The sequence below is a fragment of the Chiloscyllium punctatum genome, chromosome 27, assembly GCF_047496795.1.
Source record: "Chiloscyllium punctatum isolate Juve2018m chromosome 27, sChiPun1.3, whole genome shotgun sequence".
Taxonomy (NCBI): Eukaryota; Metazoa; Chordata; class Chondrichthyes; order Orectolobiformes; family Hemiscylliidae; genus Chiloscyllium; species Chiloscyllium punctatum.
Genome location: NC_092765.1, coordinates 58674816 through 58693508, shown reverse-complemented (window position 1 = coordinate 58693508; position 18693 = coordinate 58674816). Strand labels below are relative to the sequence as shown.

The 18693-nt window shown below is 41.0% G+C and overlaps 1 gene segment (V, D, J or C); it reads left to right on the top strand.

Annotated features, from left to right (window-relative positions):
- The first annotated feature begins 318 nt into the window (after window positions 1-318).
- LOC140453716 (Ig heavy chain C region-like) lies at window positions 319-17575 on the top strand. The segment is given in 5 exon segments: window positions 319-425; window positions 10687-10992; window positions 14094-14405; window positions 16363-16671; window positions 17126-17575. Coding segments are annotated over 5 exon segments (1338 nt in total).
- Window positions 17576-18693: the final 1118 nt, after the last annotated feature.

Genomic DNA, 18693 nt, shown 5'->3' with positions numbered 1-18693 from the left:
AGACAAAAACCTATTCAGCCTCCATTGTTTGAAACTAGTCAGTGATTACTTCGACAAACCGTTTTAACCTACAGTGCAGTATTAGTTCTGTGGGGTTTAATGCCAGTATCACTATTTAATTTGTAAAAGTGTTGGGTAATTATCGATACACCAGTTGTGGATTTTGAGAATCAGCTCATGTGTTACTCTGTGAAGTATAAAACAGGATTACAATTTATCAAGAATGATCAGAATTCACTAGCGCAATTATGTGATGAAGATTTATCGTGACTTTATTTTGCCTGTGGTTCTGAACATTTAAAATGATGGTAGATTTTTGATTTGTTTTATTCAGAGCTAGTTATTGTGTGACCCAGTCCAGAGAATGTAACACTGTGACAATCTTGGCTACTGGGGCCAAGGGACCATGGTGACAGTGACTTCAGGTAAGAACTTTAAACTTTCTTAGTGACTTTTTAAAAAACTTTCTATTCGTGTGACTAATTTCTGAATTAAATGAAACTCAGATTCTGTGCTGGGTTTGGTTTGGTTCTGATTAATTTTTATTGACACTGATTATAGTCTTCAGTTAAACTCAGCAAATAGTTACAATGGTGATGATGGAGTCAGTTGCTTGGTGTTCTGTTTTTTTGATCAGATGGGCATTCTGTGTGGCTGGGTTACTTGAAACACCTAATGTCTCTTAATCAGTCAGCTATAAATAATGTTTAATGTCAGTGACACCCTGACTGTGAGTTTTATTATCAACAACAAATGCAAGAATTCAAAGATGTTCGAGATATTACCAAACATGATTAAAATATGCTAAAATATCATTATTCATTTCTTGAATACATGTTCTTACCATGATTATATTTTCACATGTATTTTGTTAATTAGTTGATGACAAGCAGGTTAGAAACTGTCATAGAATTTTCTTGCGGTGCTATATTTCATTCTGTTGATTAGATTCTGAGTTTGTTTTACTTGATTCTTTTGAATTGAGTTGATTGGAGTTTGGCTTGGTTTTGGTTGATTCGGTTGAACTGTGTTGATTGGATTCTGACTTTGTTTTTACTTGGTTTTGTTGAATTGCGTTGATTGGTTTTTGAAATTGTTTTATTTGATTCTGTTGAAGTGAATTGGTTGGATTCTGACTATGTTTCATTCAAATCTGTTGTTTTGAGTTGATTGGATTCTGATTTTATTTTCCTTGATTCTGTTGAATTGAGTTGATTGAATTCTTATTCAGTTTGTGAAATTGATCAGCGTTTTCATGCTTTCTGTAATTGGTGTTTTCTTTCTGGTGAGGAGATTGACTTTCTGGATTACTGTTCATTACCAATATTTGTGAAGTTCTTTTGTTTTTCATGAATCATTTCTGCATTTGTTAAACTTGTATGACACATTTTTCTCTGCTTGATTGAAAACATTACATCCATTTGTTACGGTCTGAAAACCAACTTAAGGCAGAAACCCGAAAGTGAGACATGAAAAAAAATAAGTTTTTAGTGCATTGACTTTTTAAAAAAAAACTCAGTTCTAATTGTAAACTAACTGAATTTTGTTTTGAGTAGCCTCATTCAAAATAACATTTGGGACTAAAATCTGAAACTGCAGAATTGATCAGATTATGTAATTGAAACTAACTTAAAATTATAATGTGGTAATATTTGTCCATTCAGTAATTTTGTTTTGACCATGAAGTGATTAATCAATATATGCCTTCAACTGCTCTACTGTGTGCTGCACAGGATTGTCATGATCAAGAAGGGTGTGCAGGTTGGAAATAAGTTAAACTGTTGCCAGAAACGTTACAGCTTTAAGTGTTAAGTTCCCTCACAAACAAGGTTGCTGTTATGACTTGTTATTTCTATTCAATTTAATCATTAGTTTGCTTGATACTGAGTAGTTTTGTTAGACTTCAATTTGTTTTTTTTTGTGAGGTTACATCATGTTCTTGGTTCTGTTGAAAATGTTTGCAGAGCTAGTTCTGCCGCAAACACAGTGTTGTGATCTGGTGATCGTTGATCTGTTGAGGAAGGACTGTGCTTGGGTAACATTAAATGTGTTATATTTGGGAAACCGTTTCTGGTTTCTACATTGTTTTTGCAATGTTAACACGGTTGGTGACAGTGAACCGCTCCAGGTTCCTCATTCAATGCAATCGGCATGCGAGTTGAAATTTCATAAAGCCTATTATTAAGTGAAAGGCAAATCGCAAAGGTTTTAGAAATGAAGGGAAAACAGATACCTTCGGGCGCCATTTTACTTAAAATAAATAATGAAGGATTAATCTAATCCATGCTTTACAATCCAAATTCAGAAGTCCACTATCTAGTTCAATCGCAAGGTCTGTCTTTAAACAGTTTACAAGTCATAGAGAAATAGAAATAGAATTTCAAATGTCTGATGTTCCAATAGTTCTTGCTCTTGAGCAAAAATGCCATGACTGTTATAATTGATCAAGAAACACCTTTCAATTCCGCTGTACACTACATACATATTTTTCTGGCTGGAAAAGATCATTGGCAAAGACCATTTGGAAATTCTGCACAATTCTATGAAGAACAGATCAGTTTCACTGCTTTGATCAGTTTCACGCGTAACTTGAGTTAATTAATTGTTATGTCCCTGATTAAACTGGATTTGCAGGATAAAAATAAAACATTAACTGAATTATTTAATCTGCACAGTGTTTTAGGTGTTCCCAATCAGTGCATTTTAAATAAATAGTTACATTTTACAACAAAATATCAAGTGAAGTCATTCTTTCGGAAACAACTGCTATAGTGAATTATGTGACCAAGGCCAAATTTCGAATTAATTAAAATAATCCACCCATGAACTCACAGGGCAGCATGGTGGCTCAGTGGTTGGCACTGCTGCCTCACAGCTCCAGGGTCCCAAATTCGATTCCACCCTCTGGTGACTGCCTGTGTAGAGTTTGTACATTCTCCCTGTGTCTGCGTGGGTTTCCTTCGGGCGCTCTGGTTTTCTACGACAGTCCAGAAGATGGGCAAGTCAGGTGGTTGTTCAATTTAGCACAGCCGTAGTGTTCAGGGATGTCTAGGTTAGAGTGCATTAGTCAGGGGTAAATATAAATTAGGGGGAATGGATCTGGGTGGGCTACTTACTGTTCAGAGGGTCAGTGTGGAATTGTTGGGCCAAATGGCCTGTTTCCATACTGTAAGAACTCTATTCTTAAAACCATGGGAGTACTTGCTGCAAATGCAGAGAATTCATTTTACATCGATGTGTTCAGACGTATGCAGAGTTCACAAATTTGCAGAAGGCATGAACTAGAGGATAACAGAGCACATTGTTTATTCAGACACTGAAAATAGAGTAATATTTATTTTAATTAATATACTTGACCGATTTATTGCAATGTAGTGATCGGAAGGAATCTGCTCACATTAGTTAAGTGTGACAATCATTTAGATTAGATTTCCTGCAGTATGTATCGGGCCATTTGGCCCAACAAGTCCACACCGACACTCTGAAGAGTAACCTACCCAGACCCATTGCGCTACCCTATATTTACCCCTGACTAATGAACCTAACACTATGGACAATGTAGCATGACCAGTTCACCTGACATGCACATCTTTGGATTGTGGGAGGAAACCCACACAGACACAGATTGTGTAAACTCCACATAGGCAGTCACCCGAGGCTGGAACCGAGCCTGGGTACCTGGATCTGTGAGGCAGCAGTGTCCACATTTACTTAGACATCCGTTAAAGTGGGCAACTCCAGACAGAAGCATGTTTTCAATTCATACCTTTTTAAACATTTTTGTTCATTAAAAACAGTTAACAAGAAAATGACCTAGCCCTAATTCCTTCAACAGAAATGCTTTCCACACTGGAATGCAGTATTGACTTTATGCAGTGCATTAGTCCTCTGGTTAGTTCCTCTGATGAATGTTCAATTACAGTGAATATATTTGATGTGAGGAGTTGAGCAATGTATCCTCCGGGATTAAGTCTGTTGTACAGTTTGTTTCAGTGCTATCTCTGACTAACTTGTCAATGGTCCTGACCATTTGTAAATTGTCCAGTTCGGATACCTGAATCTCAGACAGTTCAATTTCATCTCGCGCTTCAAAACCACTTTTATCGGCCAGAAATACAATACTCGATTAGGTGTCTCAGAATTGAGAGCCCTGACTAAGTTGTTCCAATCAGAATGAACGTTTCAGAAACAAAAGGCAGATAGCAAGAGTTTTGAAATTGTTTGTTGGCAACAAGAGATATTTGATTGAGTGAGGCAGAGGGAAATATGCTGTATATTTTCTTTGTGCCCTCAGTTATGCAGGACTTGTTTCGTGGCACAATGTAGAATCAGAATATTTTTGCATCTTATTATTTGAAAACCTATTATCAGCTTTTAATGTCACTGGCAATGGTTATATTACTCTACAAAACATTTTAATCTTTTTCAAACTAAGTAGACGGTTTGGTGCAGCAACATTCACAGGGGAAAGAGGAAGGAAGTTCGAAGTTGGAATCCAGTGACAGTGAATTGATGGCAATGCAATTCCTAGTTTATTCCTCTGTAGTTCCCATAGAGTTTGAACAATTTGGAGCTGCTGTCAAAGTATTCTTGGATAAATGTTGAAATGTTACTTTCATTGTACAAACGTTCTCGAACAATCCCTGGTTGTTGGAAGGTGTTAATAAAGGTGTTTATGTACTGTCAAAACAGATGGGCTGTGTTCTCCGTGATAGTGTCAAGCTCATTGTGTTCAGGTCTGTTGTGATGTTGTAGTAGTGTCCCTGATTCTGTGCCAGGTGGCCTGTGTTCACTTACAACCTGTTAGAGAGGTATGTAACACCATCTCTTATCAGGTTACTTCAGTGCAGGAAAGCAGATTGAAATATTTGGGTGTTTGTTGGAATTCCACTCACAGAGGCCAGTGAAATCTATTCAATCGCTGTCCTGACTTGTGTCTCTTAGATATTAAACAGAATGTTGGTGGTAAGCAGCTTTTTCCAGATCAATATTTGTTCACAAGCTTTTGGGCATTGCTAGATGGGGTTAATGGAGTAAGTGTTCAAAGAAATCCCAGCTTTTGACTTGCTGTTCTAACAATATCATTTATAACTAAACCAATATGAATCATTTTCGAAGCATATTTGACGAGATTATGCTTAGGCTGTTTTACTTTATATTAAACCAGTGCTGTCGCTGAATTTGATTGTTCAGTACGGTGGGGGTTCCGCTGAATCCAACACTTGCAGCAGATGGAGATAGCTTTTCAGTTGGTCTTCATTTGCTATCTCAGACCATCCAGTCCCTCTGCTAAGAATTCTTTTTCCAACAGGAGTCAAGCCAACGTAATCACTGTTTATCTCAACACGTGTGAGCTCTTGTGTCAAAAACATGAAAACAATTTGGTGAAGAGGGGACCTCTGGGTCCGAAAGGTTAACCTTGCCTTCTCTCCACAGGAGCTGCTAGACCTGCTGAGTTTCTTCAGAAATTTCTGTCTTTTATTTTGGTTTTCTAGCATTTAAAATTTGTTGTTTCATTGAAAAAAGTTCTGCTCGATTAAACACATTCTTCGGAGAGAAGATGCATTTGACCAAATTGTGAATGTTCAGAGATATTAAATATCAGAGAAGCATTGAATTTGAGCACCCTGATCTCGAGCTGTAGTTTCACAAGAAACTATTATGAAGTGACAACACACTCCAGAGTGCAGTGGCTGCTGTAATTGGGTGGAAGTTATTTTGATCACTCAAATAGAGAATGTCAATGATCCCGTTACAAATAATCAACAGAAGTTTTTTTTAAAGCATGTGTGAAACAATTAATTTGTTGAAATATTTTAATAAAAAGTGTTCACCACCAGTGCTAGCTTAATGAATGACACAATGATAGGAAGGTGGGGGCAAGAAGAGGCCACTCAGCCCCTCGAGCTGTTCCACCACTTACTTAGATCATGGAGCATCTGTGAGCTAAATCCACAGGTCTCCCTTTGGCTAAAACTCTTTAGCACCTTTGATTAACAAGCAAAAACTATCCCAGATTTATTGATTTGACTGCCCATAACAAAGGGAGACATTCCTGTGAGTACTGTGACACAATGAGGCTGGAATTAATTGCTCATGAAAGTAAACTTTAAATCTCTGACGATTTCCAATTGAAACATCCCAATTATCACATTTCATTAATTTAACACTATACTTCCCTGGAAGAAAGAAATATAATGTGTGATTGCCTTGCTAAAAATGAGGGAAGCTTCATTCCTATTATATGATTAAGAAATAGCTCTGTTCATTCAGTGAAAACACAGTCAAATCACACAAAAGGAAACCATGTCATCTTGTGTAGAGACACAAGGGCCTCAAATAATTTTCAATTCTTCCAGTGGTTGTTTGAATCTCTAGACAGGTGTGGAAGTGTCAGACTTTTTATATTGCCTTGAGAAACCAGTTATCATCAGTCTATTTGAATTGCTGAAGTTTGTGTGGTATTAGCACATTCACAGCGCTGGTAGGAAGTGAGTCCCATGGCTGTGATTGAGGAAGAGGAAACGGGCAGGGAAATAGTTGAGAGTCAAGTTGAAGTCTGATTTGGAGGAAAGCTTTCAGGAGAAGCATTTACATGCATGTGCGCCCTTATCCTCAAGGATCACAATTTTGGAACATGCTGCCGAAGGGACATGCAAAATGGAAGCTGAAGAAGGCCCCTCGGCCCCTCATTAATCTTGCTGCTCACCAGTCTTCCCAACACACCGATAACATTGAACCTGATTGTTTAGTGTTCAGCAAAAGAATCGTGAACCTTTGGAATTCTCCACCACAGAAACTGATTGAGGACAATACATTAAATGATTTCAATAAGGAGATAGATTCCTTCAATTCTTAAAAAAAATGCTACAGGTATGTGGGAGAAAGGGAAACAGGCTACAATATTGGTTGAAAGCCATGAAATCAATGAATGGGACATCGTTTGTAGGTTTGTAAGTTTGCATGTAATGCCAACATTGGTGGTATAATTGGCAGTGAAAGTCATCTAAACGCACAATGAGATCTTGATCAGCTGGGCCAATGGGCTGAGGAGTGGCAGATGGAGTTTAATTTAAATGAATACGACGTGTTGCTTTTTGAGAAGATAAGTCAGGTCACAACTTACAGAGTTAAATGTAGGGAACTGGGTAGTGATGTTAAACACAGGACCCTGAGGGTCCAGACTCATAGATTCTTACAGAGTTAATGGTAGGGCACTGGGTAGTGATGTTAAACACAGGGCCCTGAGGGTTCAGACTCATAGATTCTTACAGAGTTAATGGTAGGGCACTGGATAGTGATGTTAAACACAGGACTCTGAGGATTCAGACTCATAGATTCTTACAGAGTTAATGGTAGGGCACTGGATAGTGATGTTAAACACAGGACCCTGAGGGTTCAGACTCATAGATTCTTACAGAGTTAATGGTAGGGCACTGGATAGTGATGTTAAACACAGGACCCTGAGGGTTCAGACTCATAGATTCTTGAAAGCGTTGTCTCAAGTAGCTAGTGTGTTGAAGGTGTTTGGCACATGTACCTTCATTGGTCGGAGCACTGAGTGCAGGAGTTAAGGGTACATGTTGTAACTGTCCAAAACATTGGAATGAACTGCCAGAGGAAGTGGTAAATGCAGAGATAGGTCCAACATTTAGAAGACATTTGAACAGCTACAGGAACTGGATCGATCTGGATGGATATGGGCCAAAGGAAGGCAAGTGGAATTAGTTTAATTTGGGAACTCTGGTCAGCATGGATGGGCTGGACCAAAGGAACTATTTCTGTGCTGTACGACTTTATGACTCACTGACTTTATGTTGGAGTAGGCTCAAAGTTGGAAGGTGGTGAGCAAGTGAGGGGCTAGATTGGGCATGTGGGAGAGTTTGGGCTGGTAGGCTGTGAGGTGTTGGCTGGCTGCTGGGTAAGCTTGCATGCACTCTGTCTGGCAAGGTGGCATCAAGGCAAATGGTAATGGTCTCAGGATAATTTGTTCGAATTGTGCTTGGTAGGTGAGGGGTAGTTTGAGCTGAAATGCACGAGGTCTGTCGTTGCCAGGCAGGTTTATGGAGAGGTGGGCAGGATGCCAGGCTGGTTAGTGTAGAGGTGGGCAGAGTGCCAGGATGTTTCGGGGGTGGAAGGTCACTGTAAGGAAGTGACAGGTGGATGTGTTTTCAAAATGCAAAGCTCGGAGTCTGGCAAAATGGGAGGATGTAAAGCACAGATGCGAAAGGAGCTAGGATGCAATGTACACAGGTTGACTTGGGTAAGATGAGAGGTCAGTGATCAAGGGCTGAGGTCATGTCTTGGGTAGTGGGCTTTTGTCAGAGGTTGTGAAAATGATGGTGCCAGGTCCAGTCAGGGCCAGATTCACCATGGGCCAGGTGCAGGGCGGCAGGAGTGTAAATGAGTGAAAGGAATTGAGATCATATGTCCATCTGGAATATAGAATATAGAACATTACAGTGCAGTACAGTCCCTTCAGCCCTCGATGTTGTGCTGACCTGTGGAACCAATCTGAAGCCTATCTAACCTACACTATTCCATTTTCATCCATATATTTATCCAATGACCTTTTAAATGCCCTTAAAGTTGGCGAGTGTACTGTTGTTGCAGGCCCTACTACTCTCTGAGTAAAGAAACAACCTCTGACATCTGTCATCTATGTTCTCTCCTGCTAGCCATCACTATTCAAGGAAAAAGAGTTGCTCTGTCCACCCTCTGTTTATCTTTTATGTCTCAATTAAGTCACCTGTCAACCTTCTTCTCTCAAACAAAAACAGCCTCAAGACCCTCATCCTTTCCTCATTAAACCTTCCCGCCATACCAAACAACATCCTGGTAAACCTCCTCTGAACTCTTCGAAAGCTTCCACATTCTTTCTATAATGTGGTGACCAGAACAGTACACAATTCTCCCAAGTGCGGCCACACTAGAGTTTTGTACAGCTGCAGCCTAACCTCGTGGTTCTGAGACTCAGTCCCTCTGTCGATGAAAGCCAACACAAAGTATACCTTCTTAACAACTCTATCAAACTGGCTGGCAACTTTTAGGGATCTATGTACATGTTCACCGAGATCTCTCTGCTCAGCTACACTACCAATATGGATTGCCTTGGGTGTGTTTTGTGTGATAGAGGTTGTGTGCTCCGGGCATGAATGGGTGTATAGCAGGGTAGGGTTTGTCAATGTGAGTGGAAATTTAGGTCTAGACAGAGTAAGTGCAGTGGTTAGTCTGAAAGATGAGGTTTGGTGGTGAACTGTGTGTCAGTTCGATAGTTATGAAAGTTAAAGATTACCAGTTCATTTATCAAATCATATTTACGTAAATACTCAGCTGTAACACTCCAAAGTCTCTGACCCTTAATGGTCCTCCATTTTTCAGAGGCCTCCAGATTTCAGATAATTGTAAATTAGATGTTTCAACTTCCAGACAATTGGCAGGAGTTCAGCCGTGACAGCCCTCCTCCCAGTCCCAGTGCTCAGCTCCTGCCTGTGCTGCTGCTGCAGTGACCTTCCTCCCAGAGAGAACATTCTGCCTTGCATTGATAAGTGAGGAAGGCTCACTGGACCTGATTTCCAAGTATGGGGACAGCAAACACAAGGGGACACAACTTTAAAGTGAGGGGAGATAGGTATAAGACAGATGTCAGAGGTAGTTTCTTTACTCATTGAGCAGTAAGGGTATGGAACGCTTTGCCTGCAACAGTAGTAGATTCGCCAAGTTTAAGTGCATTTAAGTCGTCATTGGACAGGCCTGGATGCTGCCTGAACTACTGTGCTCTTTCAGCACCACGAATCCAGAATCTGGTTTCCCGCATCTATAGTCATTGTTTTTACCTAGGCATATAGATGTACATGGAATAGTGTAGGTGGGATGGGCTTCAGATTAGTATGACAGGGCAGCGCAACATCGAGGGCCGAAGGGCCTGTACTGCACTGTAATGTTCTATGTTCTATGATTCACTCTGATTTCTCTCCGGGGATACTGCCAGCTGTTGGGTATTTCCAGCAGCACGGTACCTCGTGGGGCAGCACGCTGGTTCCGTGGTTAGCACTGCTGCCTCACAGTGATAGGGACTCGGGTTCCATTCCAGCCTCGGGTGACTGTCTGTTTGGAGGTGGCACTTTCTCCCCATGTTTGTGTGTGTTTCCTCCCACAGTCCAAAAATGTGCAAGCTGAGGAATTGCAAATGTTGTGTTCAGTGATTTGGGAGGTTAGGTGCATTAGTCAGGGTTAACTGTAGCATAATCGGGTAGGGGAATGGGTCTGGATGGGTTACTTTTCAGAGGGTGGGTGTGGACTTGTTGGGCCAAATGGCCTGTTTGCACACACTGTGGAATTTCGATGAATTGCATTTCCTTGGTTTGTATTTTGTGAAACTTCTCTGCTCTTCACAGCAATCCAGTGAAAGTGTCAGTTGGTGAGATCTTCAAACAGTTACTGGGGTGGGATCAGGATGTTCTTTTTCCGAAATTATATGGTAATGGTCAAGGTCAAGGGCATGTTTCTAAAGAGGGAACCAATGATCATGATCAGCAACTGGTAGGAAACAAAAATAAACCCCAGTTATGCTGTAGACTTCAATGGGAGCATACTGGCAAACGTTTATGGCTGAGGATATATTTGAGTAACTGATAAGGTCAAATGAACAGAAACTAACATGCTCAATTGGTCATTCTATTGTAGCGACACCATCTCCCCCCACGCTTTATGGCCTGGTCTCCTCCTGTCAGGAGCACGACACCGGTTCTGCGACCTTTGGTTGTTTGGCGATGGACTATTCCCCTGACGTCTCCAAGGTAACCTGGAAGAAAGGTGGGGAGCTAATCACGACTGGATTTAAGACTTACCCATCAGTGAGAAACAAGAAGGGAACCTACACCCTTAGCAGCCAGTTAACCCTGCCCGGGTCAGCGGCAGATTGCCCCAGCAAAATCTACTGTGAGGTTCAACACAGCGGGTCACACAAGAGCAAAGAAATGCCATGTCCAGGTACGTGTTGTGGGAACTGAGATAAACAGAGCATCTGGGATTAATATGAAGAAGGCATTATTTATAACTGTTTTCACAGAATCACCTTATACAGCACAGAAAAAAGGCCCTTTGATCCATCCAGTTCACGCCTATCAATAACAGCCACCTAACTATTCCAGTCTCATGTGCCAGCACATGATCCATTGCCTTGTGTGACTTGCCCTTGCAAGGATGCATCTTAATACTTCATACTTATTATGAGGGGCTCAGTCCCTACATGACTTATAGGTGCTGAGCTCCAGGCTAACACCACCCTCTGTTTGATTTGGTTTTCCCCTGAGGTCCACTTGGAACCTCCTGGCCTTACCTTCACCCTGTGCCTCTGAGGCATTGATCAATCCATCAAGGGGAAAGGTTTCATCCAGTTGACCCTGTCTATGCCTAAAATAATTCGAGACATCATGATAATCTTCTCCCTAATTCTCCTCTGCTCCAAGGAAAACCCCTGTCTATCTAAACTAGTTTCATAACTAAAACCCTCCAACCCAGGCAAGATCCTGGCAAATCTCATCAATACTGCCTTCAGTGTAATCATATTCCTTCGATAACATGCACACAACGCTTCAGTATGGCCTAACCAGTATTCTCTTAAGTTCCAGTAACATCTCCCTACTCTTCATTGTCAATGTCTCGGCTCATAAAAGCAAATATCCTCCCACTTTCTTAGCCTCTTTATCCAGACGACACAGTACTATAGGGGATCGGTGGGTACATGCACCAAAGATCCTCAGTCCTTTCCAGGGTTCCACCGTTCAAAACGTCATACCTCACAGATTCTTCTGCCGAATTACATCACCTTACATTTATCGAGAATAATTTCCATTTGCAACTTCTCTTCACATACAACCAACCCTTTTATATCCTCCTGCAATCTATGTTCATGACTTACCAACATTACAGCTTTCATTTCACCTGTGAATTCACTGGTTAATCCTCCTAAATTTGAGTCTTAATCATTGGTATGTAAGAGAAATAGCAAGGAAATTAACACCAATCCCTACAGAACACCAGGAGACATAGATTTCCAGTCACGCAGACACCCGATGACTATTATCCCCTGCTCAACACCACTCAGCCAGTTCTAGATCCAATCTGTCAAATTAACTCGGATCCCATTGACTCTGATTATTGCTGTCATCTGGACATCGAGTTATCTCTCTGAAAACTACGATCAAATTGTTACACATGACTTCCTCTCAATAAAACCGTGCTGAAAATTGTTGATTTATCTTCCAAATGAAGACTAATTTCACTTCTCAATAGTTTCCTTACCACTGAGACTAGCTTGACAGATCTGTGTTTTCATTATTTATGCTTTCCTTCGTCCTGCATAACAGTGCAACGTTGGCTGATCTACACTCACTTGGCACAACTGCTGTGGCCAGACAGGAATTCTAAATTATTGTCAGTGACCCAACTATTTCATCCTTTGCATCGCTCAACAGCTCGGTATACTTTTCATCTGCCCTGGAAATATAAACACTTTTCATTCAGCAAGACAACACAGAACATCACGTCCTGTGTCCTAATTTCTGCAAACTACATCACAACACCCCTCCATGTTTTCTGTCCCCACATTGTCCCTCTTACTAGTGAACACTGACACAACACGTTCGCTTTGGCCACAACCTAATCCTCCGGCTCCACTCCAATAATAACACTTAATGGGCATTACTGTTTACCGAATAATTCTTTTATTATGAATGAGCCTGTAACTTTTAAAAATATTTTCCTTTATTTTGACTGCTATTATTTTCTCATGGTCCCTTTTGCTCTTCTAATTCCTTTGTCTTTCAAACTCCCCCTTGCACGTTCTGTATTCCATACTAATTTCTATTGTTTTGGGATTTCAGTATAGACCGGAAGCCTCCCTTGTTTCTCTTTATCTCACCCTCCATCCCTTTTGGTGTCCAGAGCCCACTGCATTCTTGATCCCATGCAGTGGCTTCCTGGGAAATGTCCTTCCTGTGATTTTCCTATCTCTTTCTTAAATGTGTCACACTGCTGTGACTCAGATTTACCAATAAGTGTCAGCTTCCAGTCCACTCTGGTCAAGTCATTCCCTGATCTTACTAAAATTGTCCTTCCCCTTTTCAGAACGTTGGGCCAATTTCTATTCCTTTGCAGTACAATCTGAAATCCAACTGATTTACGATCACTCTCTGCAAATTGCTCCACCATTGAGGTTTTACCCACTGGGTCGACTTCATTCCCGAAAGGAAAGTCCAGGTTCACCCCTCTCTTTCAAGGTCTGGATTAAAATTCTCAGTATTAAACACATTCTTTGTTAAAATATTCTCCTGGGGGCATTTTCAGAATTCTGCTCCCTCTAAATTTTTGACAAAATGAAGATCCAAGCCTATGGTGAGGAAGTTAAAAACCTCTTTTCTCATTCCCCTATTTAATTTACATTTCTCTGAAATTTGCCCATGTATCTGCACTTGGTCTTTTGGACCTACAGTAAGGTCTATCGTGCTCTCACAGTAATTATGTTTGCTGTATTTTGGTTTTGAAGTACTGTCCATTTGTCTTTGTTCGAGGAGGTATCCATGGTTTCATTTCTCTTTACAGCCTAAAATACTCTTGTCAGAATTGCGACAGAAGCAACATTCTGTACCCCACACCCCCGCCCCCATCCTTTTCCATCTTTCCCTGTCTCGCCTGATGGCACTCAATCCTGGAATATTGAATAGCCCACTCCTGCCCCGCTCTCAATATGTCTCCGTGATAGCAACCGTGTCATTTCCTCATTTATGCCGGTAATTCACCTGTCTTGGTCATCAGACTCTGTCATTAAAACGAATACCATCCAACATTGCTATCTCCCTTCTGATGTTACCGGCCTATAGTTTCTATGTCTCCTTGACTCCCTTGCTGTGTCCTATAATTTTAGCCTTTCACATTGTCCTGCTGATCTTTCTGTGTGGATCCCAGCTTCTCCAGCACTCTGCACAATTATGATTCTTGTATCCATTAACCACAAGAAACCTTGATATATGAGAACTGATTGTATTTGTTATGACATTCGTCAGATAATTTATGCGATGTGTTTCCTAAAGGTCCAGGTCCTCTCTCACCAACTCTTCTCCTAACTGTGAGCTCCAGTGAAGAAATCGCAAGCAGCAAATTTGCAACCATCGTCTGTTCAATCATCGATTTCCATCCGAAGTCAATCTCCGTGATTTGGTTGAAAAATGGCCGACCCTTGGATTCTGGCTTCTTCACGTCTCCCGTGTGTGAGGCGAACGGCAACTTCTCGGTGACGAGTCGGCTGATGGTCCCTTATGGTGAATGGTTCAACAGCGCAGTCTATACCTGCCAGGTCACTCATGGAGAGAACACTCAAAGTAAAAACATCACCGCACTCCAGGGTAAGAGACACACACTGAGAGAGCTACAAATCACTCTGAACTCTGATGTGAATCAAACACACTAATTTATCAGGCATAGTAAACAGCACGGTACAGCTTCTTGTTTCCCAACATGCCACGTATCTCATTTCAGTTTGAGTGTTACATTAGCATTGCTCATAATTCAACATTTTGGCAAGTCAGAAAAGCATGTTTCCGCTGTGTTGAAGATAGATATATAGACAGAGAGCTTTGTTAAATAGTTTGTTGCCTGACCATGCTGGGAAAGGCATTCAGAGTGCTGAATCCTTGCCTGGTAACCGCTTCAAAGATAGGTTTGGGGGTGGAGGGGGAATATTGGAGAGATATCTGAAACATAGAAAATACTGAGAGACTGAGGTCGAGTGAACATGGGATAGATGTTTTGACTGGTAGGCCAGACTAGGACCCAAGGGCACAATCTCATGGTCAAAGGGGCACCGTTTAGAACTGAAATGGGGAGGAATTTCTTCAGCCAGAGGGTGATGAGGCTGTGGAACTTGTTGCTGCAGAGGGCTGTGGAGGCCAGGCCATTGTGTGTATTAAAGCCAGAGATCGATCGGCTCTTGTTTAGTATGGGGAGAAGACAGTAGAATGGCTTTAGCCCGAAATGTCGATTTTCCTGCTCGTCGGATGCTGCCTGACCTGCTGTGCTTTTCCAGCATCATTCTGATCTAAACTCTGGATTGGCTGAACAGCCTTATTCTGATCCTCTATCTTATGGTGTTGTGGTCTCAAAATGACGTGGTTAAAATATGCAGTGACCCTTACTTGAAAATAAATCAAAATGCGTTCAGTGCTTCATTCCCTGCTCAGGAATGACCTGTTGGCCTTGGACACTGTACGACATCGATTTTTTATCTGGTACTGAGCTCTTTCACTTCATTTATGGGACCAGATCACAGACCAAGTGGGTATCACATCAACTGGGATAAACGTGATCTCACTGAGATTCTTTAAGATGCTCTCTGTAATTAGTGGATGAGGCAGGAGAATAAATTCTGGTAAGAACACTCCAATAGGGATGAATGAACTAGGAACTCGAGACAGGCTGATTTAGCCTGGTTTGGGGTGGCAATGTTTACACAGTGAGTAGCGGATGTCTATAAAACTAATGTACATTTCCATCGCGTTTGTAGATTAATTTAAGACATTTTTGTTTGTTTTTTTCTCCCCTGCTCTATGAAGAAATTAAAAAATGCACCTTAGTAAATAAAGTGAAAGTACAGACCAGTCATGAACTAACTGAATGGAGGGAAAGACTTAAGGAGATGGGTGTCCTTCTCGATATCCAATACTGTACTCAATGTCTTGTTTTCCAATCTACTCCAAACACAGCTCACGAGGAACAATGACATAAATTAGAGAATGACATCACACCAATAACGCAAAGTATTTTTGATCATTAAATATAATGAACAGAATTTCCATGGCTGTTCACCGCTCCTGTAACACGATAGAACTCTGTAAAGAGAATAATTATTATTTATTGGAATTTGTCCAAAATTTGGGTTGTGATTTGGCAGTCAGCGTGACCAGCAGCATTTGCACCTAAGGGTTATGAACATGGAAATGAACTCATTATATTCAGATTACTCTTGTCACAGTATCAATAGATTGTCTTAAGTGAGAGACAAACTCTGAAAGAAAGGTAATTCCATGGGTTACATGATGGTATCTTCGATGAGTTGACTTTTTTCACAGGTTTCACTTGTTACAAAGCCAGTGTTCTTTAGGAATAATTACACAGGGTATGTTATAGATAATCACAAATGCTTTCACAAATCAAAATGCATCAACAATAGTAAGCATCGTTTCAGCAATAGTTGGAGTTGCCATTTTGAAGGTGGTGTCTTCACCCTGTGAAGAAGGAATCTGAAGATTGGCTGTTTGTATCATAAAGGGGCATTTTTCATTGACTTTGATTTTTGTTTCATAGAAGATACCGAGTGCCACCCTAACACCGTTAAAATCCTCCCACCGCCAGTAGAACAAGTCTTACTGGAGGCGACGGTGACGTTAACCTGCGTTGTGTCCAATCTTCCTTCTGGAGTCAATGTGACCTGGAAACAAGAAAAGAAGCCTCTGAAAACAGAGATTGCTGACCAGCCTGGACAGAATCCCGACAGCGTGATCAGCAAATTAGACATTTCTACTGAAGCCTGGCTGAGTGGCGTTACTTTTGAATGTGTGGTATACCATCAGAATCTACCGACTCCGCTGAGAGACTCCATCCACAAGGAGAAAGGTGAGCGGTGAGATTAAAGCACAAAGGATCCCATGTGTAATCCAGATCCAGTTACATCAATGGTAGGCTTTGTTTGGTAATGACCAAACACCGTTGGGAGGATTAATGATGCATCTGAAGGCAGGATAGCTAGGTAGCTGATTAAGAAAAAGATGGACCAAAGGATATTGTATTCTGATTCAGTCAGATAAAGTGGGAAGGAGCCTGGGTTTTGACGTCACCATCAGCAATGACAGTTGGACAGAATGTCCTTGTTGTGGGCTGGAAACATGGAGGCAACTTTCACATTAAACTCGACCTTTTTTACTGGACAGAATGTGTACCATTCTGCTCCTTTAGTAAACAGAAGTGAATAAATCCCAAATTAAACATGGCGTATTTTAATATTTAGTGAAATTGTGATATTGGTTCAGGATTTTTTGGTTGATTTATATTTGTCTCAAATATTCTGCAGTGATTAATCCGCTGGAGCCATCAGTGTCGGTCCTCCTGCCACCAACAGAAGAAATCTCCGCTCAGAGGTTTCTCTCCCTCACCTGTTTAGTGAGAGGTTTCTCCCCCCGAGAGATCTTCGTCAAGTGGACAAACAATGACAAGCCGGTGAATCCCAGTAACTACAAGAACACCGAGGTGATGGCGGAGAGTGACAACATCTCCTTCTTCATGTACAGCCTGTTATCCATTACAGCGGAGGAGTGGGCCAGCGGTGCTTCTTACTCCTGTGTGGTGGGACATGAAGCGATTCCACTGAAGATCATCAACAGAACAGTCGATAAATCCAGTGGTAAACCGAGTTTCGTAAACATTTCACTTGCACTAATGGACACTGTTAATTCATGTCAATAAAAATCTCAAAGTTGCATTTAATAATTCAACAGAAGTAATAAAGTTTTTTTTTCTTCCAGTTGTGAGTTAAATACTGAATTAATTGTTTCTCACTCTGACTTACATTGCATCTCTGTAGTTAAAGTGAATTATTAACAGGTCTAGGACGAGTGTCTTGTGCAGTTAATGTTCTCTGCTCAGATACACCCTGGGTCAGAGACAGAGTAAAGCTCACTCATTGCAGGATTCCACCAAGTACCTTATCCATCCTAAATCCCTCTGTGACAAAATCTGACAATGTCCATTTTATGTCAAGGGTAGAGCACGAGTTTTGAACTTGGTGTTCTTGATTCCCCCGATTGGACATTCTTACAAAATTCAGGTCAGTTTTAAACTGCCACATTGCACCAATTGGAAATGTAAATTTAAGACACTTTAAAATTAAACTTGATTGGAACATACCAATTGTAAAGAGTGCAGAACAGTTTGAATGTCACCTTTGTTTCTGGGGAACTTCCAGGGATCTTGCACCAGCGCATGACAGAATGTATCTTCACTTTCACACCAAAGAGACTCGACAGATAAGTTGTAGTGGAGCAGAGGGGAGGGGAACGTTGAATGGTCTGTCCTCATGATCCCTGTGCAGAGTTTTCATGGTAGATGTCCTCTGTAATGTAACCCAGTTACTAACAGGAACAGTCAGCTTCTTGCTTACTGTCCAAAGATTTAACATTTCCCTGCAAAATAATACCTTTGAAGCATATTGGACACGCTGGGCTCTGTTAACAAATGATTAACATTGATTCCCATGATCCAAAACTGTTGTTTGCATCGTCCCGGTTTGAATTCCATAGTTTTGTCTCAGTTTTCTGGAGCATATGGGATCAATTCTGGTATTTGAATACCCGATAGCATTTTGTTTCACATACAGAACACAAGTAGACATTTTCTAATAAACATATTCAGAAATGTTATCAGTGGGGATTTGAACTCACGCCTTTTCTCTCAGAGACAGAAATTCTATCACTGCAACAGAAGAGTTGCTCATAAAACGCTTATCTCGCCACGACGATGGGAAATGTTTCCTACAACACCAAAGTCAAATCTAATTATGGGCAATCCATTAAAATTAGAACAATAAATTAGAATAATAAAAATTGCAGTCTGGTATAAGAACAGATACAGAGAGATGATCGC